Genomic DNA, 25,226 nt, shown 5'->3' on the forward strand with positions numbered 1-25,226 from the left:
CTCCTGCTTTACTGATTTCTGTAAGTGGAGTTTGTGTATAACGCAAGAGTTTAAACCGACGAAAGAGCTTGTAGACGGTCTTCCCTTATAGACGGTCTGCCCCGAGGTCCCTTTGTTTAGTTAAGTAAAGTTAAGTCATAATGTATTGTTTGTCATATTATCATTAGTCATAAAACTGAAACGGTTAATTTTTCAGGATTTTCGTAAGGCTATCCTATAGATAGGCTAGGCTAGGTTAGGTTTGTTTTATAGCAATCCTGAAAAGTGACACGTTTCTGAACCAAATGAATTATGACTAACGAAAATGCGGGCCAACAATACATTATGGCTTAAAACTTTTTGGGAAACAATAGAGACTAGGTCTGTCAACATTGACCTTATTGTGCAGAACACACAGACACAAATATGGCACAGAAGTACAAAAGCGAACTTATCCCAATCGTTTTATCGTTCACTTTTATATTGTCCACATGGAAACGCCCGTTTTCCGGAGCGTTATATTATCCCGTTAAAGAATGTAGTGATTTGTATTGAGTCGCCAAGAATGCTTATAAGAGTTACTCTGACAAAATAAACGTCATAATTTCGAGTAAAGTTCATATTTCTCACCTTGAGTAGGTACCATATGGTCGGATGTGGAAAAGGTCAACTTTTCAGGAGTGAAAACAAAATTGACACTTTTATATACCATTATTTCATGAACTAGGTGTGTGCTCATCATCAAATTTTGATAGCTTGTACCAATGATGTCGGCGTGTGCGTGACATTTTTAAATGACAAAAGGTTAAATGGGCGTTTTTTTTGTGGTCCCCTACACTTTTTTCAAATTTGGGATTTTTTATGTTATTTCTACTCAGAATCACGAGCTCTTTCTATCCTAATAGGAGAAAAAAAGTGTCCTAAGGTTTTTATTTCCATTACGTCATCATTTTTCATAGACTTTGTATGCCGGTCGCGGAATGGAAAGATAGAAAAATGTATGGAAATATTGGGACACTTTTTTTCTCCTATTAGGATAGAAAGAGCTCGTGATTCTGAGTAGAAATAACATAAAAAATCCCAAATTTGAAAAAAAAAGTGTAGGGGACAACAAAAAAAAAACGCCCAAATGAGAAGCAGTTATGGAGAAGTTCATACATTAAGATCATTGTAACACAAATGGAGACAATTTAACATTAAGGCTACTTTTCGTTACAATACAGGAAGACTCATTACTTGAAAGGCCTGGTTAAAAACACATAGGTTACTTACGTAATTCTGAATTAAAATTATTATATGTAAAAATATATCTATATAAGCTTCATTGCAACAACGTTTTATTAAAAATAAATGTTATGTTTATTTCGTTTCTGCATCCAGTAAATAATCACATTGTAAATTTACTTAATTCAAAGAAAAAGCATGTATTCGAGGGTTATTGAAAATAGCAACGACGGATATATTATGAATAATTTATAATATAATACGAGATTTTCAGAGCTTTTCTTATATTAAGAAGGCCATCCAAATATTATCTAAACAATTAACATTAGATATATTATAACATGTAGGTATCCGTTTTACCTATGGTTGAAGTAACTTAGTGAAGCATGTATTAACAATAGTTTATGTTTATGCTGGCCGTAATTTGTGTAGATAAAATAATAAGACCTATTGCCGCCAGTTTTTGGGTCAACATTTTACAATTCGCTCAATAACATTTCTACCAGTAACGCTTACGAACACTATTCTTGAATAATCTAAGCTTTTTACACCTCGCGCGTACAATGGTTTTTGGAAGTTTAGCACATCAATTTATTTATTTATTATAGGTAATATGTGGCTTTCCACAGAGAAGGGTCCTTATGTACATGGAGCATAAGGACCCTTCTCTGGTAAGCTACATATGATCGAAGCGCGACCATCAGCGCGCTGGACTCTAGACCGTGACTTGTACGTTTTGGACAATATTGGACCATTCCACCTTCGACGGTACAAGGTAGAAGGCGGGCGCAACTTTCTGACCGCACGGACACTTGCAACCTGAAAATAGAAAACTTCATGTCAAATATAGTTCCAATGTATAGACTGTTTTAACCAATAGTTATATTTTGCGTGGTTAACATATTCATTGCCACCCGGCCAAACAATACATCCGCACCAGGCCACAAAAATTTCGTCATATAAAGCTGTAGTGCTACGATTCCGACTATCAGGTCGTTTGGCTTGGGAACGAAATCATAGAATACCCGATAGTCTGGTTTTCGGCACTGAATGTGTTAATTTAATAATATTAATATTACTTATATAGGTCATACTGAGAAACTGAGCTCTTTTTACTTTTTTTTAACCTTGTACGAGAGTCTGTGTCGCGGGCATTTTTGGGGAATATTTGACAATATTTAAGTCTCTATTTTTTCCAAATCTAACCTATAGGAGGATAACCTTACGAAAATCCTGAAAAGTTAACGGAGCCAGTTTTAGGACTAATGATAATATGACAAGCAAATACATTATGACTTAAAACTTTATGGGAAACAAAGGGTGCCCTATTTAAGTAATAGTACATTACTGCAGACGCCGGGAAAGAAGGGCTTGCCGGGTGAGTAGGTATAGACGGCCGACCGTAGGGAGGCCGGATAGTGATACGAAGTCGGCAAGACCTTTTCACGGCTAGGCATGTATAGTGCTTTTCTCAAACATAATATGCAATGAAATAAAAAAAAATCACCACTCAAAAAAACAAATTATAAATATCAACCACAAATAGCTACACGACTAAAGTTTTTTAATTTTTCTTCCAATCCTGCCATAATGACTTTTTTTTATGGAAATCGTCCGTATTTCGCGTGTGCAGTGTTCGAATAGACCCTATTAGGGCCATTATACACAACCTGATAATAAGAATCTCAATTTCAATAAATAAAATAAATGCAGAGGATTTTAAATATTGTCTATGGTCTCTGGCGACTTACGTATAGACAAGATTTTAAATTTATTCATCAACACATTGAATTATACAGACTCGTATTCTTAATATCAGTACGTTCGTGTATAACAGGCGTTAACACGGATATTTTGGTCCGATAACCATTCATTCACTAAAATATAAAAAAAATATATATAATTCGGCTGTTTAGCCTGTATGGACACAGACCCCATGTTTACATTAGAATTTAAAAAAAAATTACTTCCCGGCCTAGGCCTTCAATTTCGTATGAAATTTCTTTACAGTTCTCTGGAGTTGCTCCGCCCTAAACGTGATACTTCGAAGCCTGATATAACGCCCGGAGCGACGACATTTCATTGCATGTTTGAGAAAAGGTACTTACCGCAGACCCAGCTGAAGCTGCCTATCTTGTAGTTGCACTTGGGGCAGTGCAGTTTCCCTTGCGCGTCGTGCGTGACGCCGCTCATCCAGGCCATCGGCTCCACGAACAGCATCTGACGGCACGCGTCCGCGCAGTCGCGGGCCGCTATCGCCGCCTCCACCAGGTTCTGCTCGTGGTAACCGTCCAACTGTTCAAATATACAAATACAAATACAAATGCATTTATTTCATTACTTTTTACAGCAGTTCTTAGGTATAATATAAGGGTTAGGTAGGTAATTAGTCCATCTTAGGTACATAAACATTGTGCAACAAATTGTGTAAGTAATGAAAAAGGTGCGGGTACAGCTTGCTGAATTTAAACCCGCCCTTGGTCAGCTAATTGGAATGGTATTAAGATTAAATATTTTTTAAATTATGAAATTCACAATAAAAACCAAAACTTTAGTATGTAATAGTTTCCTTACGGGGTACTTAATACAGGAACAGTATAGCATATGTTTCGTGTGGTTAGTATTTACCTAAAAGTTATAGTTAGGGAGGCGAGGTAGCTAAATGGCGTAATTCAACGGCGCCGTCGAGACCTATCAAAATCGAAAGATAAAATAATTTCGAAAAGAAAAGCTCGTATGGCAAAAACCATTTTAGCGGTGGGTTTGGCGTGTACGGTTTTTCAAAAATGTTAAAAAAAACAGTTACTTGGGCATTCTCGAGCGCGTCAGATATTCATACTACGTATGCCCCGAGTGCCTCTGATAACAACGGTATACTAATCTGCCGGTTTGCGTGGTGGGGGTAGGCATATAAAGTAGTCAAAAATGCAAAAAAAAAAAATTTACTCGAGCGCGTCAGATTTTCGGAAGGGGTGTTAAGTAGGCCCCAAGGAAGCTTCCTTTAAAAAAACTGACGATTTCGGCGTGACGATAAGTTACGATGAATTTTTAAAAATGCAAAAAAAAAAAGTTTTTTTGAAATACTCGAGCGCGTCAGATTTTCATAGGGGAGGTTTATCTCGGTATCCTGAAAGCATATTTTTTTTAATCTGACAAAAATGTTGGTGGGTTCTCTTAATCTGACCGAAAAAGGTGTTTTGGTTCAAAAAATTCCGTGGCCGCGCTTTTTATTTGGACAAAAATGTAAAGAGACCTTTTTTTGTGTAAAATAAAATTACCTTTTTTGTTTATTTAAACTTTTTTTTGTAAAATGTATCGTTCGCGACTTATATGCCGCAACGCGTTCTTAGGAAGACGAAATGGCTCCTCCACACTTCCGGTCATGCGGAAACCGGCAGATTTTGTATTTTTAGTAAGTTTTAGATTATATTCTTCAAAATAAAAAATAAAAAAATCGCGCTCGAGAATGCCGGATTAAAGTTTTTTTTTTACAAGTTCGCGACCCTATAACTCGGCGGCGTCAAGGACTTATCGTCAGATTAGTTAAATTTAGTCTTTAAACACTAAAATCAACCCCCAATATCTTAATCTGACGCGCTCGAGTATTTCAGACTGTCCATTTTTTTTTACTAATCTGATCGTCTATCCTAGGCGCGCGTCACTACATATAGAGCTAAATACTTTACAAGGTTGTTCTATTAGGTCTAAGGTATCTCTCATATCTTAAACTGCCACGCTCGAGTATTGCCGAAAATTCCCCTATTCGCCTCCCTAACTATTAACTTTATGAACGCATCCCTCACGGGGCTGGTCACGTGTATATTCTCAAACTCTTTTTGATAATTCATGTACAACTTTTTAAGTCTAGATTTAAACTGTATAATATTGTCTTTGGTTACCGCGATAGATAGACTTATCCAATAACAAGACTTAAACTATTATTACCTACTTTAACTACAGATCTTTGTAGTGGTTTTTTGTTTAGAATTTTTTTTAACCCGCATAAATCGTTTAGTCTTAGTTTAGATGTAGATTAGTTTTAAGTCAGATACCCACTGAAAATCAGCGTCATGGCTTGCCGTGGCATTATGCTGAGTGGGGATCCTGTTTAGCATCTAAGTTGTTTGTGTTACTTGTATTGTGTGTTACTTGTACCTGATGCTAAATAAATGTATTTCTTCTTCTTCTAAATGTCAATGTGGTTCAGTGAAGGGGACGGACTGAAAATCAGCGCTGCGCAGGCAATTTGTAATGAAATGACTGACGCAGCGTATGCTGAGCCCGTTCCTTTTGCCGCACAATTATTCTTATTTTTTCAATCCTTATGTTTTGTAACCTGTATGCTTTTTGTGTTGCAATAAATGGTTTCTTATTCTTATTCTTATTATAGTTGGGCGTTTTCTAAAATAAATATTGAAAACCCGATTCTCCCAGATCCTGGTGTTTTTGGGTTTTTTCAACTCAGAATCACTAGCATATTCAATCCTGATGATAAAAAATGTCCCAAAATTTTGTATGAACATTGTACATTCCACTACGTCACGTGACATACAAGTGAAAATATTTTCATACTAAAAACGTGACGTAATGGAATGGACATTTTGGGACTTCTTTTTTTTCGTTTTTTTAATGGTAGTGCTGTCGATTCTGAGTAGAATGATCCCAAGAATGTCCAGATTTGAAAGAATCGGGTTTTCGATATTTATTTTAGAAAAAAGCCCAGGGGGCCGATTTTTGAATTTCGATCGCTCGATTTCGTATATTTCGTTCAGTAATATCTCCACTACTAGGCATATAAATTCTACTAATAGAATTGAAAACGAGTGGTCAATACCACTCGATTCCAAATTTCTATCACTCGTATTTCAAAAATTAGCAAGTCGCCGTTTTCCACCGATTTTCGAGTGACGAAATCGAGCGATCGAAATTCAAAAATCGGCCCCCAGTTATCTTATGTTGTTCGGGGGCCCTTGAGGATACACTTCGACCCATAGGGATCTTTTGTGCAATTACCCCCTAGGAAAGACCCGTCAACTACTCAAGGGCTATTCCCATTCCATATGTACCGCGATAGTTATACTCATGAAATAAGACTATTAAAACGGATTATATCCCGTATCTAATCTAATACCTTTAAACGAGCAATTCTTGTTTATTTATTTATTTATATATATTTCGGGGATCTCGGAAACGGCTCTAACGATTTCGATGAAATTTGCTATATGGGGGTTTTCGGGGGCGAAAAATCGATCTAGCTAGGTCTTATCTCTGGGAAAACGAGCGTTTTCAAGTTTTTATATGTTTTCCGAGCGAAGCTCGGTCACCCAGATATTATTGAATTTATTCTACATCCCGACGTATCGAACCGTTTACAGCGTTCGCGGTCAACGGGTGACACCCGTAATATACGCGATATAATCCGGTTTAATAGTTTTATTTCATGTTGAAATATAGTTGGTCAAACCAATTTGTTAGTCAGTAAGAACCAGGAAAACTATACTCATCATTTTCTTTTGGGTGCTAGTACTAGTGTAAGACAAAGATAGTATGATTCTCTCTATGTTTGAAATGAGACAGTCCTTTGACAAACTATAATTGTTTGTTAAATAACTCGCTCGAATCCCATCCAAATCCCAGTAAAACATGTGTTTGTGTGTGTGTGCGTAATACACCTAAGCCAAAACGTATGGAATAAACGTTGTTTTCTTTAAATATCTCATATTTGTATTATTTTTCAACCAAAAACTTACATTAGGCAAACCCAGAAGATTAAAAATACATATTGGAAAAATTATAAAAAAATAAATTTGGAAAAATTACATAAATCACCGTTTAACTGCTTTACAAAATGATGAACTATATGAGTTTTTTTTATTTTTTAAATGTTCTATTATTTATTATTTATATTATTTTGTTTCCTAATTAGTTAGTGTGTGTGTGCGTCGGCGTGTTTTTTAAATGTAAGTATTTAACACGATGTACAAACTATTTTTAACAAAAAATAAAAAAAAAAACTATTTATCCGTAGCGGGGCTCCGTCGACTCAGGGATCGGGTCAAAGATTTTCACGTTTCACGATATGCCTAGGAATTTCACGATATGCCTGATCTTACGATCGGCCGCCGACATATACAGGATGCTTCCTGTAACAGGAGCAATAAATTAAACTGTAGGCTGTAGTCCTCAAACAGACCAACATTTGTTCAGCAACTTTTAAAAATTATGAATCCTTTAGACTTCCTCTTTTTCATACAAAATAAATATTGCCTTCAATGTACGCTGACATCAGTGTGTTTGACGTTGCCTGTCACGCTTTAAACCAGGGCTTTAAATACCGTTAAAAAGTTGGTATCGTTACCACAAGGTGACAGATTTAACGTTAAGTTGTAACTAACGTTAGACCAGGTACCGTTAGTTATACTACTCTTTACCGGTAACAAAATGGTAACGTTAGCAGCTGTCAATTTGAGCTAACGTTAAGTCAAAGGTATCGATACACCATTGTTAACGTTAGTAGGTAACGTTAACAGCTGCTTATTTACCGTTTGATTAACTGATAGGTGCCATCATCGTTGACAATCGAGCGAATGTTCATTCACTCTCAAGCAGAGATGGGCAATTTTAATAACAAAACTTCCGTGAGACAAAGACATATTAAATGGAGATGGGCATTTCGTAATTGATTCCTGGTTCCACGATTACTCGAAATTACTTTGTAATCTGATTACCGATTCCCAGATTACTTTGTAATCTAACAATACCGAATTACTAATAGTGGAGTCAATATAAAGTTAAAGTTACATTAATTGCACAGTAAAATGTTTCTACACGGGTGAATTATATATCATATTGAATACCCGTCTGCGAATTAACAACTTGATATCTGTTCCCGTTTTTGAGAAATAACATTTTTTTTATTTTATATTTTATACTACCTAAACAGTAATTTCTAACTATATTTTTTTTGAAGAATGGGCTATGAAGCTTACACGACTACACGGTCAGAATTTCTCCCGACAATAATATTAATTATAGATTTAATGAAAAAAACAATAATTTTGTAAGTTTTCCATGACCGAGAATATCCCACACTGAGAAAAGTTTACTATTGTGGTTAATTTAATAGTAGGTATTTGTTTCGATCATGTTTAATTTATCTGCCCGAGGAACTGCTATATTCGCAGAATAGCAGCATGATTTTGGAAACAAACAGCAAATAATGTTCTACACAATTAATGGACACTTCTAGTTTTTTGGCAGTACATAACTGTACAAGTTATTGAAGACTACATACTTATTTTTCTCGCAATAATTAAATCAATTTCCAGCATAAAAAGTCAATGAAGTATGCTGTATTTCCAGGCTTCCACAGAGGCCAAGTCAAACTTTGTTTAAGATGTCAAAAAGATATCATTTTGTTATCATTCGCCCAACCGTCTCGCTCGCACCAATACATATTTCATCTAGTACGAGTGAAATGCACGCGCGAATGATATAAAATGACATCTTTTATAACAAAGTTCGAATTAGCATCAAGGTATATTAGGAAAATATACCTTATGACTTATGGCATTGCGTTAAGGTTTAATAATTCAATGCATAAAGTGTCTGTGTTTATGTGAAAAATGATAGGTGTCAATTTTTATATCTATTCACAAAACGTTTAGAATACAGGATGCACAGTCAGATATAAATAGACCCTTGAAGTCTTACAACTATCTATGATACTGGATCTCAAGCTTATTTGGTTAGTAAGTACCGTCCACCAAGTTATACTTCGAATAGCCACCCGGACAAATTCCAAAGCTATACTGGATCAACCAAATCTTGTCAGTAGTAAAAGGCGGCAAATTTGAAAAATCGCGGGTTAGCAACACTGTTCGAATAATTCCAAAATCGCGTGTCATATGTGTGTTATCTGTGGAACTGTTTTGTTTACCCCTGGATTAGACTCTCGCACGAGCCACGAGACGAGCCGCGAGCCGAGCCACGAGACGAGAGTGTAAGCGCTGGGCTCGTGGCTCGTCTCGCGGCTCGCAAGCTCGTCGAGCTAATATAATTTAAACACTAACGGCACGGCATAAGGTTTATAACCGAATGACAAGCCGAACGCGAGTGTAAGCGGTGGACTCGCGTCTCGTGGCGCGGCTCGCGGCTCGTCTCGTGGCTCGCGCGAGAGTCTAATCTGCGTATTACATTTCATCGTTGTTCGATGTAGGTACCAAAGAGAATATAATCACTACGTAGGTACATTGCTGCTTTTTGTTCGTTTCCTAGGGATACCATACTTTAGTTTGCTTTACATTGCTACTGACATATCCGGCTTGACAGACTATAATTTCGAATTTTAAAATTTGACAATTCACGAGAAAAGTAACGTAACGTCAAAGGATATGTTTGTCCCTTTTCAACGATCCTGTCATCCGATGCTTGAGTAGAGAAACTAAAAGAAGCAAATGTCAGCAATTCGTAACGCTTAGTTTTTGTTAGCGATAGCCATAGAATTAGAATAGACAAGAACAACTGTCAATCTTCAAAAGTGCGACCAAAAATGAAATGCAAGTGTGTGCGTAAATTGTCTATGTGAGATCAAAAATAGTGATGTCATTTTATAACATATTAATAATCTGTCGGTGTTTGATTGCTTTATCGACTACTTTTTCAAATGTGTTATTTTAAACGTTAAAATTCTACGACATTATGATGTATAAAATAACACCTGCACTGCGTGTGCTATCAAAATCGTTACAGCCTTATCTTAGTCTAACTCTTACTGTGTTGGAAAGTGAAGTTTAAATTTACTGCTAAACATCTGCACCTTCAAAAAGGTATAGCAATCATTATTTGAAGTCGGTTATAAAGGTTAATATCTTAATTGGGAGAATCAACTTTTTCTTGTCACTCGTTGCCATGGTTACGTTCCCCTGGGTCACTCTTTAAAACCTGATTTTTAGGCATTTAAATTCTTCAAACACGCTTTATTGTGAAACTTATAAACCCTTTCCATTGAGGGTCGTCTACCAAGCGTGTCAGAAGAAGGTGGTGGACAATGTCTTCTAACAAACTATGCTACTATTGTCTCTTGGGTGACCGGACAGAATAACAACAAGAAATAGTTGATCCACCCAATTATGTCTTGTGAAGAAATGATTACATAGATAGGTAGCTATTAATATACCGACAAGTTATCGATACTGTCATCTGAACATTTTGTCAAGCCCTAGCGTAAAGTAACAGTTTATGTTTTTACACAAAATATTTTAAATTATTGAGTAATATGATAAAATATTAGCACACAAAGGAAGAAAAACTTATAATCAACTGTATAAACCGGCTTCTTACACTTTTTATGCTGTTAATTTGACAAAATATCGTTAAGAAAATTTCGCTCGGAATATCATTATTCCTCTGAAATGAATATTTGCTAGGTTTATTTGGCCCCGTGACACTGAAATCCGGTACACTACAAGACACTATCTTCATTGTATTAGTTTATCAAATAGTTTTCTTCCGAATTTGTGTATATTTTTCAAATTGAAAATTACGGTGATACGCTCTTGGCCGTCCGCGGCCGTCGTCAAACTCAAAAATGGTCACGTTTTCTCATTTGTAGTCTGACTCTTTCGCACTCATGCGATGTTCATATACGTGATGGCTTCCCTTTCGCACACTTCAGCTGTCTGTCAAGCGCGAGCGCGACAATGACAGGTCTGTGGCGATAGCGCATCGCGACATGAGAACTAGTATGAGCCTGGCCCTCGATTACGTATAATTGCAAGGAAACTTGGGATCAAGTTATCTTAGTCAATTTAGAGCAGTTGGAAATCAACTCATTGTGAAATTTTTGAACGTTTTCAAATAATTTGTTGGATTAAGTAGTAAAAGTGTTACAGTATGTTATATATTTGTGATCTACTCACAAGGCCCTTTCATTTGGTACCCCACATGGTATGTTTAAAAGAAAAATGGTAAAAACTTTGCATCACAGTAACTACCCTCACCACTTTCGCGCTTGTCATCTCATATATTTGTGTTCAGGATATTATACTGAATGCACTGATACCAAATAAATAAATAAATAAATAAATAAATAAATAAATAAATAAATAAATAAATAAATAAATAAATATTGGGGAACATCTTACACAGATCAACCTAGCCCCAAACTAAGCAAAGCTTGTACTATGGGTACTAGGCGACGATATACATACTTATATAGATAAATACATACTTATATACATAGAAAACATCCATGACTCCGGAACAAATATTAGTGTTCATCACACAAATAAATGCCCTTACCGGGATTCGAACCCAGGACCATCGGCTTAGCAGGCGGGGTCACTACCCACTAGGCCAGACCGGTCGTCAATACTAATAAATATACTCATATCCGAGACGACATGAGCGTAAATTTTTCTAGAAGACTTTTCGAGAAAAGGCCAGGCTACAATATCTTTACAGGTTGATTGATACTGAGTGTATTAACACGATATGACGTATTAAGACGATATGAACGAAAAGTAACCTAAAGCCACCCTACCAACATTTTCGTAACAATGAGAGATTACACTGATTTAAACTTTCACGATTTTTACACATTATTAAATTATACAACGATACGCGATTAAGTCCCGTTGTATAATTTAATAATGAGAGATTATTTCTTGGAAATAATGTTGTAATATAAACTCCTTGTAGAGCACCTACCTGCGAAGAGATCGTGCTGTCAAAGTTGTTAATGATTTAATATAATATTGTTAGTTAACTAAAGTTTTATTAATGCATCATTTCATCTTATACACCGCGGGATTTAATAACCCGAAAGATTTAAACCACGTATTTTTGACGACAGTACGCGTAAATAATGTTATATCAACATGGGTCCAATTATATATTTTAATTAAACTACTATTTCAGTACAAATTAAATCATATTAATTTACCGCTTCTTTGTGAACAAACCTTTATTCAGAGAGTGAGCGAGTTTAATTAATCTCAAGTAGAGAAACAGAGAGCGAGCATGACATTTCACGAATCACTCCGATATCATACGATGCACGGCGAATGCAGTGACATGTGTTCCATGACAAGAAGTGTCAAGTTATGTCTAGGATCATGTTTACGTTGAAATTATTTCAATTGATTGGCACCTCAAAATACCACAAATTGTATCAAAACTTTATTAATTACTACAACAGTAGGTACAGTGCAGTTATTATTGTTGAAACTTTGCGATAAAATCTTTTCCTTTGAGTGAGATAACCAAAGCCATTAACCATGATTATATCCGAAAGAAATCATGTCTCTTATTGTTTTAACTCATACTACAGCTGGAAAGGGATGATTACTTTGTTAAAATCAATGAATTACCTTTTGTTAAAATATCGATCATGCTTATCAGTACGTATTTTAAATTCTCGATGTGTTGATTTATACTGAGTAAAGTAAAATAAACAACTATGTTAAACAATTACGCTTTTTTATTAATTTAATGAATTAGGTTTTCACACCTGAGGATGCCAAAGACCGGGCAAAGTGGAGAAGGCTGAGCAGGAAAGCGGACCCTGGCGCTAGACCGGGAAAACGCTAGGTTGAAGAAGAAGAATGAATTAGGTTTTCGAAGTGTGTACCACCGTTTTCAGCACAATGATTTAATTTTAAACGGATTTCATTATTTAGGTTTACAAAAGGTGTTCTTTATTTCTTCGGAAGCCGTTCGAATTTTTATTAATAATTCTTCTCCAGACTTCACTGGTGTTGAGTATTCCTTCCTTATCTTTCAGAGTTCCCCATAGAAAAAAAACCAATGCGTTAAGTCGGGTGACCGGGCGGGTCAAGTTAGGACGTTGCTTCCACGGCCAATCCACCTCTCAGGGTATTGTTCGTCTAGCCAATTTACGAACTGGGAACGAGGCTGAAGTGGGTCCGTCGTGCCGGAAGCACATAGTTGACATAGTTCTTCGGGTTTCCAAATCCGTACACAAAGTGAATATCCGCTAAATGAGCCGGAGGATAATGCGGCATGGCGAATTTTATTTATTACAGTCAATCAAATTTAAAGATTTTATCTTGCGCATATCTTGACATCAATTTCGTCATTTTCGTCAAACTATCAGCCAGTTATCGTGAAGGTAAATAGATTGCACTCTCGTGATTGAGAACAGAACAAAATTTCGTTAGAAGTTCGAATTTGGCTAATAACCATGCAGTTAGTGCGTCTGCGTGTAAAATTAGTTGGTGGCTACGTCACGCATAAGGGTGTGTTACAATTGAGATTTTTTAACTTGTGATTTGTTTTAAATAATTAATATCTCTTAAATTAAGGGTTTTTGGACTATGTGTTATATAACTTTATATACTCTAATTAGGATCTAAAATCGTTGGTTTAAATCTTTCGGGTAATAACCCCCGCGGTGTATATAACCCTATTACCCTTTGAATTACCTTTTTCACGTTTTCTACAGCAATGCAGTCGACTGCAGCAATTTTGAAGCGCGACATTTCTACCGACTGCATTACTGTGGTAAATGTCAAAATCGAAGTTCCTGTCTGGATTTTGGCGTCCATTAAAAATAAATAATCAAAGGAGGTCATCGATCAAATGGCCCGGAGGACAAGCCATCGTTAACTGGTAGAGAATGCCTTATGGCATTAAGTCCGCCTCTTGTACTATAAGGTTTTTCTTTTGTGCAATAAAGATTAACCACTTTATTCATAAACTTTACGGGCCTGATTTAGTTCAATTATGTTTACAAATACATAAGTTAAAGTGACAGATAAGGACAAACGATTATTACTATTATTAGCTAATTGAAGTTTGTAGCGCGTTTATGAATAAGGGGTTAAAGAAATAAAATAAATACAGATGATGACAGTAATTATATACGCATTTTATTACGGAAAAAGATTTAATATTGGGTGTAAATGAAACGGGAATTGGAAATATAAAATAAAATGATATTATATTATTCATTTAAGTAAGTCAAACCATCATCTTTATTAGCATTGACATAACGCTCAACTTCGCACAAATCCGACTAAATTACATTTCAGCAACACCTCCATATTTCACAAAAAAAATCAAGACATTATCCAACCTATATAATCTTGACGTATATTATATCAAAGACGCCTGTACCTAATATAAACCGACCAAGTAACGAATTAGCTATACCATCATATTTAACAAACTAATTTATGACGTTTTGCAACCTGCTTATTTTGGCAAATATATTCCGACACAGCCGGGTGGTATTTTATCTGTCCAATCTCGGTCCATTGTGTATTTGCGTCTCACATTTTGCTTAATGAGAGAGTGATACGCAATGCATATTGGACAAAGATCTTAAACAAGTAGAATACCACCTCTTTCATTTGATAAACATAAAGAATAATGACAAAAGACTATGAACTCTAACTACTAGAATTAAAGTTGAGTTTTACTAACGTACATAATTATCTTTAATGAATTTTGACTGATTCTATTTCAATTTGACAGAAGCCCTGCCGTATTTATGGTCAATAAGGTCTACTGGCCTTAAAATTGTGTATGAAATTACAAGCAAATATCAGCTTAAAGAATGATAGTGTTAACGTTAGTTTGGTAACATTAGTTTATAATGTGAAATGGGTAACGTTAACAAGCCCTGCAATAAAAAGTAAAATTACCGATAAAATTAACGTTAACTAGCTAACGTTATAATAATGTTAAGTTATCAAGTATCGTTACCATTTACTACCGGTAATAAGGTATTTTTATGATTTTAACGTTAAGTAACGTTACTTTATAATGTGAATTGGTAACGTTAACAAGCCCTGCTTTAAACATAACAAAATGTGCAATACATTGCGTCTTAGAATAAACTTTAAAGTGTAATAAAAATCAAAACCTGAGTTATTTTCAAAAGTTGCTGAACAAATGTTGGTCAGTTTGAGGAGTACAGCCTACAGTTTAATTTATTGCTCCTGTTACAGGAAGCACTCTGTATACTAACATGGCTAGGTCCCTCGCCGTCCTGCGTGGCGGGGACCCCCGTGGTGTCCGTAGTGTCGTGGTCCAGTATGTGACACGCCAAGCTCTTCAGCCTCTGAATGAGGACCTGGCCGTTCTCGGAGCACGGGACACCGGGCAGCTTGGATATCGATGGCCTGATACCTGGAAAGGAATGGGGTATCTTTGTCAATCAATGCGTGGAATAGTTATTTGTACAACAAGAGATCAAAGTTTGATATTTCTTCGAGTGCTTATTTTGAGTCCCGTGTAAGCGAAAGATTCTATAGTACTCGCTACGCTCGTGAATCTTATTTAGAATCTTGAGCGTAGTAAGGGACTCAAAAGCGCACGAGATGTAAACTTTGATCTCGTGTAGTTCACAAAACTTCACCTCAGCAGTGAGAACATATTAGAGAACCCGAAAAATGTATTCCTTCTTCATCACTTACCTCTATTCACTCATGTTTTCTTAAGATATACCAACAATTAAATTTTCACCTCAACAGTTCGAACAAGGGTACTTTGCTACTTAAAAACAGTGAGCAAAATCGCATTTTGCTCATTTTGTCTCACTAAGTGAGCAAAATGCGATTTTGCCCACCGTTTTTAAGTAGCAAAGTACCCTTGTTCGAGCTGCTGAGGTGAAAATATTATTATTAAGGTGCAATGCGTTCAGACAACAGGGGTTTTGAAAAATCGTAGCGGGTTTTTCGATGATTATACGGTTGACAAAAATATGAATAACAATCTTAACGCCCTGATGGGGCCAGTTTCTCAAAAGCTTGTATAACTTGTAATAAATACAAGCGGATGGCACTTTTAGACAGCTTTTGTTGAAAGGGACTTCCGCTTGTATTACAAGTTACAAGCTTTTGGGAAACGGGCCCCTGGTATGTAACCGATTAAACAACTTTCGCTCAATAACCCGCCAAGTGTGAGTCGGACTCGCATTCCAAGGGTTCTGTACATTACCCACTTTTTAACAATGTATTTTTTGTATGTGAAACGCGAGTGAATTGCCTTTAAAAAACCCGTAGGGGTCGGATCAAAAACTAAGTAATTAGTCCGACTCACGCTTGACTGCATATTTCTAACAGAATACGTACCTCTCTTAGCCAACTCGACTTTAACCTGCTTGGGTACGTGTGGTATAATGTTGTTCTGGCTGGCGACGACCCGGCGACACTTTTTACAACGATACACGACCGGGTCCGGGCGCTCGCGGACCAAACCCGGATCCGGTTTGATCAGATCCGCAAAAAGTTGGGGGAGGATTTTTACTGAAAACGAAAAAAAATAACATAAGTTACAAGTCGACGAGTAGCTGGCACGCATGGAATGAATGAGTGAATGAAAATATCTATGTATCAAATGTCTGAACACGCCTCTATTATCGAGGCGTTAGAGTGCTTGTTCAGATATTGTGAGCACCTTGGCCGCTCCGATATATCTGATGGCGACTATACTTATATATCACATTAACCCGTCGAATGACCATTTAGTTTTAAAATGAGAGCGTAACTTTGATTGTAAGAGTCTTAAGCCAGTTCAGAAAATGTGCAATTTCAAGTTAGGTACCTTGTTTTAATTTTTGTCCCGCCATTTTTAATCGAAACTGTTTGTATCTTGGGTCGTCCTGAAATTATAAAAAAATTAGTTAATAACGCAAGTTTTCCATAATAATTCCATTAACGGAGATTTGACAAAAGTTTATTAATAATGCTATTAGAATATTTCTTTTTTTTATACCATGTCGGTGGCAAAAAATCATACGGCCCGCCTGACTAGGCCCGCACTAGGCCGCCTATGGACGCCTGCAATACCAGAGATACTACATGCGCGTTGCCGACCCTTTAATAGTACATTATTGTCGAGGTTCGGAAGTAGCTACTTGCAGGCTGAGGATTCGTTTTAAACGGACGACCTTGGGAGTCCGTTTAATTGAATCCGAAGCCAGCAAGTAGCCTTCCAGCCAAGTCATATATAGTGCTTTTCTCAAAAATGGTGCAAGAAATAGAAATATTTTACAGAAGCAACGTTCTAATTTTCACAGAAAAAAGTAAAACCATTAAAAAGATTTGTTTGCCGCCTTTAAAAAAAAAGTGTATTTTTCTGCTGAAAATACGCCAACGTATTTGAGACACCTAAATAGTCGCGGTACCAACATTACAATAATAAGTGCTGATCATCTGTTTGGCTGTTTAATGGACCTATGCCTTCATTTGATACGGCCATTTAAAGTTTTAAAAAGTTTGGAACTCATTAAATAATGGAATTTGTATGCAACATTGCAGTCCCGAAATCGAGACTGCAATGTTTTTAACTTTTTAATTTTTTGAATGACCATAAACTACGCACTTCGCGACTTATTTTTTAACCGGCAACGTCGACTTTGCCGTCCATTTTTGAGAAAAAACCTTACTTACCTTATTAAGCACATAGCCCATCTGTCCATACAATTTGAGTTGAGCAATGAAACCAGGGTTGGGTCCGACAAAGCGCCGTTGTGATTTCACCAACCTGAAGGCGTCCTCGTAATCCAGAAAATATCTAAAAAATAACAATCATCATCATTAACCCTTCGTAGGCCTCTCTCAAAAATTTGCTACTGAATTAATAACCATGAAATTGTAAATTACAGTCCCAATAGGGTATTTGACTGTATTTAAAATAAACTATATTACACCATGCATGAAATAAAGCACCAGAAGATTAATGGAGAAACGTAGACAGCAGTTATTTTTAGACACGAATACAATATCTATTTTGAAACCCGTATAGAACTATAAAGACTAGGTAATTTGATTGTGACGTCACATGCTAGTGTTTCATATAAATTCCATAGTAGCCAAATCGTTTTGACAGTTCGAAAAAAAAACTGATTTGACTAGTGGTTAAATAGCCAATTGTTTGGTACGTATTCAGGACAACTGGGACAAGGCATAGATGCGTAAAACAGGAAATTAGACAGGAACAAAAGATAAGGCACACCGCGCGAAACTTGTGATGGTGATGGTGATGGAAGATATGGCGATCGCGCGGGCTTTAAGAGGATGTTGGATGAGCGCTTCTCCATACAAACGTAGTCCCTATAATTACATATATAAAATTATTATTTGTGACGTCCCACGCGGATAAAGGGTACCTTAATAGGCTACATGACTAATTTTCATTTATGGTATCAACCGATCGGGTTTGTTTTTAGGATCAAATGTTTATATGGGACCCATTGCGGCAAAGTAGAACAAAAGTCAGAAATTGTAGTCAAGGTCCGACATTCGCACTTCACTCGCGAAACGCCCTTAACAAAACGATAAATGAACGTGACGTCAAGGTCTCTGAGAGCCCATCTTGTCGTATGGACAAAACAAGAAAATTGCGTTTTTGTCGGTGAAATATTGCGTTTATGTATATAGTTGCTATACAATATATTTTTGGATAAAATGTAAGGAATCGAATGGTACCCTTAATTTTATCGTTTTTGTAAGTTAAAAAAAAAACATTTTGAAACTTTCAGGTCCTGTATTTTTGTAACATTTCCATATTTTATTTTAATGTCCACATTATTATGATAAATTGCTTGTTTGCTATCTATTTTACTAGATTTTGTTATAAAATTCAACATGTGTCATCATCCCTATTATGGCGGTTGGCACCTACGCTATTATTAACGCCGCTTCAATACTATTGCCGTACCTTTTCCCGTGGAACGTCACATTTATTTTACTAACCTTTTCATAATGTAACCGATGACAACCGCAGCGGAGCGCGACACGCCAAAGTAACTGCAACATCGAATAGAAACACCATACCATAGACAAATATAGTAAGACAAGAGTGCTCACTCCATACATCAGTTCAGACTATTAATTTCAGTGTCAACATCTAGCATCGAGTAGCGGAACTATCAGTACTGCTACTTGACAATAGATGTAGCACCGACCGGAGAGTCTTATCTCAACAGCATAAGACTTTCCGGTCGGTGCTACATCTATTGTCAAATAGCAGTACTGATAGTTCCGCTACTCGATGCTAGATGCTAATAGTCTTTTTGGTACTAAAACTGATTTATGGAGTGAGCACTCTATGTATTTTTTTCTCTATGACCATACAGTGACTCTAAGAGAAGGTTAAATCAATATCAATATTAATATATCAGTATTCATATTCCTTGTATAACAAAAGACTATTGTAAATGCTTACCAATGGACCAGGACGTTACCACCAGCTTCCACGGCGTTCTCGATAAATTCGTTGCATTCTGGCAAATGGGAGATCAGATCGTCTTTTGGTACATCGGCCACTGTAAATATAACATGTAAGATAAGATAAGATAAGAATAGCCTTTATTGACCAAAAAAATAAAATTAATTACATATTAGATTTAAATTAATTCACATTTCATTTAAAAATTTTCTTAAGTAATTTTAATAAATATATTTTTAATGTCATTGCTTTTTATTAATTTAGCCCCTTTGATACTGCACGCCGTTGTATGGGAACCTTGCACTTTGTGACTATGCGCTGAAACTTGGCACAGTTGATCCTTAGGTGGTCTTGAGTTGATAGAGAGCGGGAGACAACGAGAGCCAACTCTTATTTAGTGGGGGGGAGGGGGGGAATTTCGACGCTGCCGCGCTTCAATTGAAGCCACATTTCTCTAAAGCTATAGGTATTAGGGCATGTGATATATCATTTTCAGATAAATTGAGGATGAGGAATCTATTTTTAGAACGAAAACAATGCACTTTCTAACAAAAAAAATGAATGAAGGTGAAAAGACTACAAAAAGTATATTTATTTTTTTTATTTATTACCAATTTTTTTTTAAAGTATAACAGAAATCCCAAAACAAAAAATATAGTCGTAAAGCTACACTTATCTAGTTTACAAAAATATATAGTTTATTATATAAATCTGTTGAAACATGGGAGATAAAAAATAATATTCAGCGTGGGTTAGGGTGATCTCAATTATCTCAATGCATGATCGTCCGTGAAGTAGGGCTTAGGTACTGTTTTAAACACACGAATGGCGAATATATTATTGTTTTAGATCTGTTAGCACCACTTGCATCATCCCACTAACCCGGGATTAACCGGTTAAACCTGGAGTTACCATGGTTACCAGTACAATTCGATACTGTGTTAACGGTTTACCCGCTTAACCCCGGGTCAGTGGGATAGTGCAAGTGGCGCGTAGTATTTTAAATGAAACAACGCAATGTACATTTGGCAAAATGCCGGGACAACGCGAGGAAGATGATGATGACGATCCACTGCACATCCAGAGGTCTGAACATTTAAGCTGCCTGGTTTTCCAATTGAACCAGCCGCGGCACTGTTTTATGCATTTGCAGTACATATTTGCACCTGACAATTTCTAAACCTGCTTCTGCAGCAACAGGCAAGTACGTCCATATAGGCTCCCGGTTGTTGTTGACCTTCGTGCAACCCCAAGTAGACAGGACAGGGTACCTAGATTTTGAGCTTGTGCCAACTGACCCCATGCACCCCTTGATATAATATGGCTTTTAAAAATGCTGATATAAAGTAGCTTTCGTCTGTGGGATGTGTTCTATCTGCCGGTCTTTCTTAGTATACTGTTATTTACGGCACTCATTTACTGAAGTACACTATTCTCTTTCCTTTATCATTGAACAAAGATACCGTGTTAAAACCCGTCTTTTCTTAATTTTCTATCACCAAAAATACCATTTATACCTAAGGCGGTGGCGATATCATGACAGCACACATACTGATTATGTTTTCCTGTTCCTATATGCACCCACAGTTCCTCAAGCTAAGGTAAATTTTGCACATGTGCAATTGTGCAACTGCCAGTACCACCACATCACATACGTCTCCACAGTACGTATTATGAGTGTCGTAAAGCCTCGATCGACAGCACCAGATGCATGCACCGTGATCCGAGTGTCATTTTATAAGATAGGTCAGATTTTCTGCTTTTTGAAACAAATTATAATAGGATCTCCAAGCTAAAACCAGAAGATTGTAGGTCATAATTGTTATTTCAGATCAGCATCGTATACTTCAGTAAATGAGTGCCGTAAATAACAGTACCTATACTAAGAAAGACCGGCAGATAGAAGACATCAAACAGACCAAAGCTACTTTAGATCAGCATTTTTAAAAGCCATATTATATCAAGGGGCGCATGTTTGGTGTTAGTTATTGGCACAAGCTCAAAATCTACCCTGTCCGTCTACTTGAGGTTGCACGAAGGTCAACAACAACCGGGAGCCTATATAGACGTACTTGCCTGTTGCTGCAGAAGCACGTTTAGAAATTGTCAGGTGCAAATACTGCAAATGCATAAAACAGTGCCGTGGCTGGTTCAATTGGAAAACCCGGCAGCTTAAATGGTTATCCAGGTTTAACCGGTTAACCCCGGCTTAGTGGGATGATGCAAGTGGCGCTAACAGATCTAAAACAATAATATATTCACCATTCGTGTGTTTAAAACAGTACCTAAGCCCTACTTCACGGACGATCATGCATTGAGATAATTGAGATCACCCTAACCCATGCTGAATATTATTTTTTATCTCCCATGTTTCAACAGATTTATATAATAAACTATATATTTTTGTAAACTAGATAAGTGTAGCTTTACGACTATATTTTTTGTTTTGAGATTTCTGTTAAACTTAAAAAAAAAAATTGGTAATTGTAAAAAAACGAATATAATTTTTTTAGTCTTTTCTACATTATTCATTTTTTTTGTTAGAAAGTGCATTGTTTTTGTTCTAAAAATAGATTCCTCGTCCTTAGTTTATCCGAAAATGATATATCACATGCCCTAATACTGCTTTAATCTGTCAGCTCCCACGGCTCATATATGAGCCAGAAGGCTTATGGTGACGTCATATAGTAGGATTCGGCAGGTTAATTGAAGCGCGGCAGCGTCGAACTTCCCCCCCCCCCACTAAAAGGAGGTGGCTCTCGTTGGCTCCCGGTCTCTATCAACTCAAGACCAGCTAAGAATCAATTGTGCCAAGTTTCAACGCATAGTCACAAAGTGCAAGGTGTCGTGCACTATCAAAGCAGCTAATTATTTAGTCTGCCTTGGCATAGGCCTCCTCCAGCTCTCTCCATAGCTCTCTATTCTGTGCTGTCCCAATCCAGTTTAATCCCGCATGCTTCTTGATGTCATCCAACCACCTCCTTATTGGTCTCCCTATTCTCCTCTTTCCATCTCTAGGATACCATTCCACTACCTCTCTGTCCAACTTATTTTTACCTTCTCTTGCCATATGTCCAGCCCATTTCCATTTTAACATTTTTACAGTCGCTGATATATCCTTAATTTTAGTTTTCTTTCTAATATCTGTGAGTCTGACTTTGTCTTTCCTTTTTACAGATAAGATTGATCTTTCCATGTTGTGTTGGCAAACTTTTAACTTTTGGAGATCTTTCTTAGTTACTGCCCAGGTTTGACATCCGTATGTCATACATGGTAGAACACACATATCAAATACCTTTGATTTGCAAGACAATGGTAAATCTTGGTTTTTTAGAATGTCTCTCAATGACCAGTAGGCTTTCCATCCGTTGACAGTTCTTTTTTCAATTTCTTTACTACTTATATAACATGTAATATTACTATAACTATAGCGACCTGCCCCGGTTTCGTATGGGTTAACAAATTCTACATAAACCTTCCCCTTGAAACTATCTATTAAAAAAACCGCATCAAAATCCTTTGCGTAGTTTTAAAGATCTAAGCATACATAGGGACAGACAGACAGCGGGAAGCAACTTTGTTTTATACTATAGTGATAACAAAACGTCCCAGAGACATACATATAAATACAAGCTATAACAGCCTCATAGCCTAGTTGGTAGCGACCCTGCCTACAAATCAGGAGGTCCGGGTTACTGAGCTTACTGAAGGGCTGAATAGTCTTTATATCAGATTGTCCTATAATATTTATTTATGTACTTACATTTGACATACTTGAAGATAACTTTGATCCTGTCCTGCAGACTCCTGGGCAGCGGCACCAGGTCTATCGTCAGTATGTGTGTGATCCCGAGGGTCTCCAGGGTCTTCTGTTCCCGGGCACATGCTAGGTTCCCTGGAATGTTACAATGGTCAGGGTAAGAAATGTAAATTATAAATCTTATTTTTTTATTCATGATAATTTGATATGCTGCTGATTTATATGGGTCAGCCAAATTTTTTTTTTCAGGGTTTCGACATTGGTCCCATAGTAAAAGTTGTTCAGTATAACCTATAAAGTCACTACGCAGAGTATGCGCTTGTGGTTAAAGTTTCAACCTGTATCATCATGTTTAAGTTGAATATGATCAGTCCCTGTGTATACTATAGTTAATAGATCACATAAAGTTTCAGCAAGAGGACATAAAAAATACAATAGCACAGCTATTTCACCAAAAACGAGGTAGAATGGTCATCTTAGCCCGTCCAATTGGTAAAAAATGATGATCAACTCACCAAGAAACAGTCCCTCGTCAATCTTGTCCACACTGATCTCTAAATCGAGTTCCTGGTCCTCCGCGTCTGCCTCTGCAGCGTGGACGTCTGCGTCCGTGGAGCACTGAGCCGTGGCCATATCCGCGGTTATTTCATCTACAGAACCAACACGTATTACTCAAGTTGGAAACCTTTTAACATGTGAAAACGCCGCTTAAGACGCATTATGAACTTAAATACTACGAATTTACAGTCAAAACAACGCGTAAAAGTGGCACTTGTTAATTTATTTTCACATTTTAATCTTGCAACTGCAGTTTCGTATACAACCTCCAAAAATCAATAATGTCATTTCATTTTGTTATTGATAACTGTTCACGTTCACACAGTCAGCGAGGTAATGTTTGGTTTGAAGAGTTAGTACGCTATTTTGATTGCTTCTGTAAGTTATTTTCAAAACGTAGCTAGCACATTTCATTAACAATTTCTCCCGCGAAAATGTACGATAAATAATTTTGACATCACAATTCACAATCACACAACTAAGTACTATTGACGCTATTCTAATTTTAATTTAAGACTTATTTTTAGTTATTATTCCTGACGTTGCTAAAGTAACTAGAGCTTTATTTTGTTAGATCTAGAGTTTATTTTTATGAAACTAGCTTGATAAGAATAAAATACGTTTCACGCAACCGGTATAACTTAACTTTTCCGCAACAAATCTGACAGTTTGAAGTTTTAATGGCATTGACAATATTATCAAACAGCCACCAAAGTGTTTTTTAGAAGTTGAAACCAAATGAGTAGAAATTAAAAATACTTTATTATTAAACTGCGCATTAATTTGTAACCGTTACGTAGTTTATTAATTGTATTATTTTCCAAACCCTGTCATTTCCGCATATATTATATAAGTACTATAAGTCGAGCGTTATGGTTATGGGATTATTTTGCCAAGGAATATAAAAGGCAGAAAGTGTAGGTAATCTAGGTTCCAAAAATTCGGAAGACGATTCGGAAGACTACTACTATGACTGACAGACACCCTGAAATGTGGGATAGTCGTAGAATGTAGATGCATTTGAACGGGTAAGTTGAGACTTGAGGTCATGTAGGACACAAACTTAACTTTAAACAAGTTTTTTTTTAAAGATTTATTACAAAATGTATTTATAGTGTGTCAAAGGTCTGTTTGATTTCAAACATAGACAGAGAGAATCATACTATCTTTGTCTTACACTAGTACTAGCACCCAAAAGAAAAGGATGAGTATAGTTTTTTTGTTCCTATTTACTGACAAGATTTGGTTGACCCAGTTATAAGACGCAAGTATTTTATTTACTTATAACCTTCATATAAATTAGTAACTTCCGAAGGGGTTATAGCTTTTTTTCACAATCCATAACTCCCGCGGGAACAATATTAGGCCTTTGTCCTTCAGTAAGTATAACTGCATGAAATAAGATCTTTTTCGAGCAAGTGTGATGTACCTAAATATGTAATATTTACATTATTTACTTAGGTATACCTATTTATACTGGGTCAACCAAAACTTGTCAGTAAAT

At 36.6% G+C, this 25,226-nt stretch overlaps 1 protein-coding gene across 1 annotated transcript; it reads right to left on the minus strand.

Moving 5' to 3' along the window:
• Positions 1-1,886: 1,886 nt before the first annotated feature.
• On the minus strand, positions 1,887-24,031 carry LOC134661533 (dual specificity protein phosphatase MPK-4-like). Its single transcript, XM_063517656.1, has 10 exons — positions 23,680-24,031; positions 23,168-23,299; positions 19,402-19,501; positions 18,930-18,983; positions 17,625-17,748; positions 16,777-16,834; positions 16,305-16,478; positions 15,200-15,360; positions 3,312-3,498; positions 1,887-2,022 (listed from the first exon to the last, which is right to left on the minus strand). Exons 1-10 carry the CDS (start codon positions 23,795-23,797, stop codon positions 1,919-1,921), a joined length of 1,212 nt encoding a protein of 403 aa, XP_063373726.1. The 5' UTR covers positions 23,798-24,031; the 3' UTR covers positions 1,887-1,918.
• Positions 24,032-25,226: the final 1,195 nt, after the last annotated feature.

This window comes from Cydia amplana, chromosome Z (assembly GCF_948474715.1).
Source record: "Cydia amplana chromosome Z, ilCydAmpl1.1, whole genome shotgun sequence".
NCBI classification, from domain to species: Eukaryota; Metazoa; Arthropoda; class Insecta; order Lepidoptera; family Tortricidae; genus Cydia; species Cydia amplana.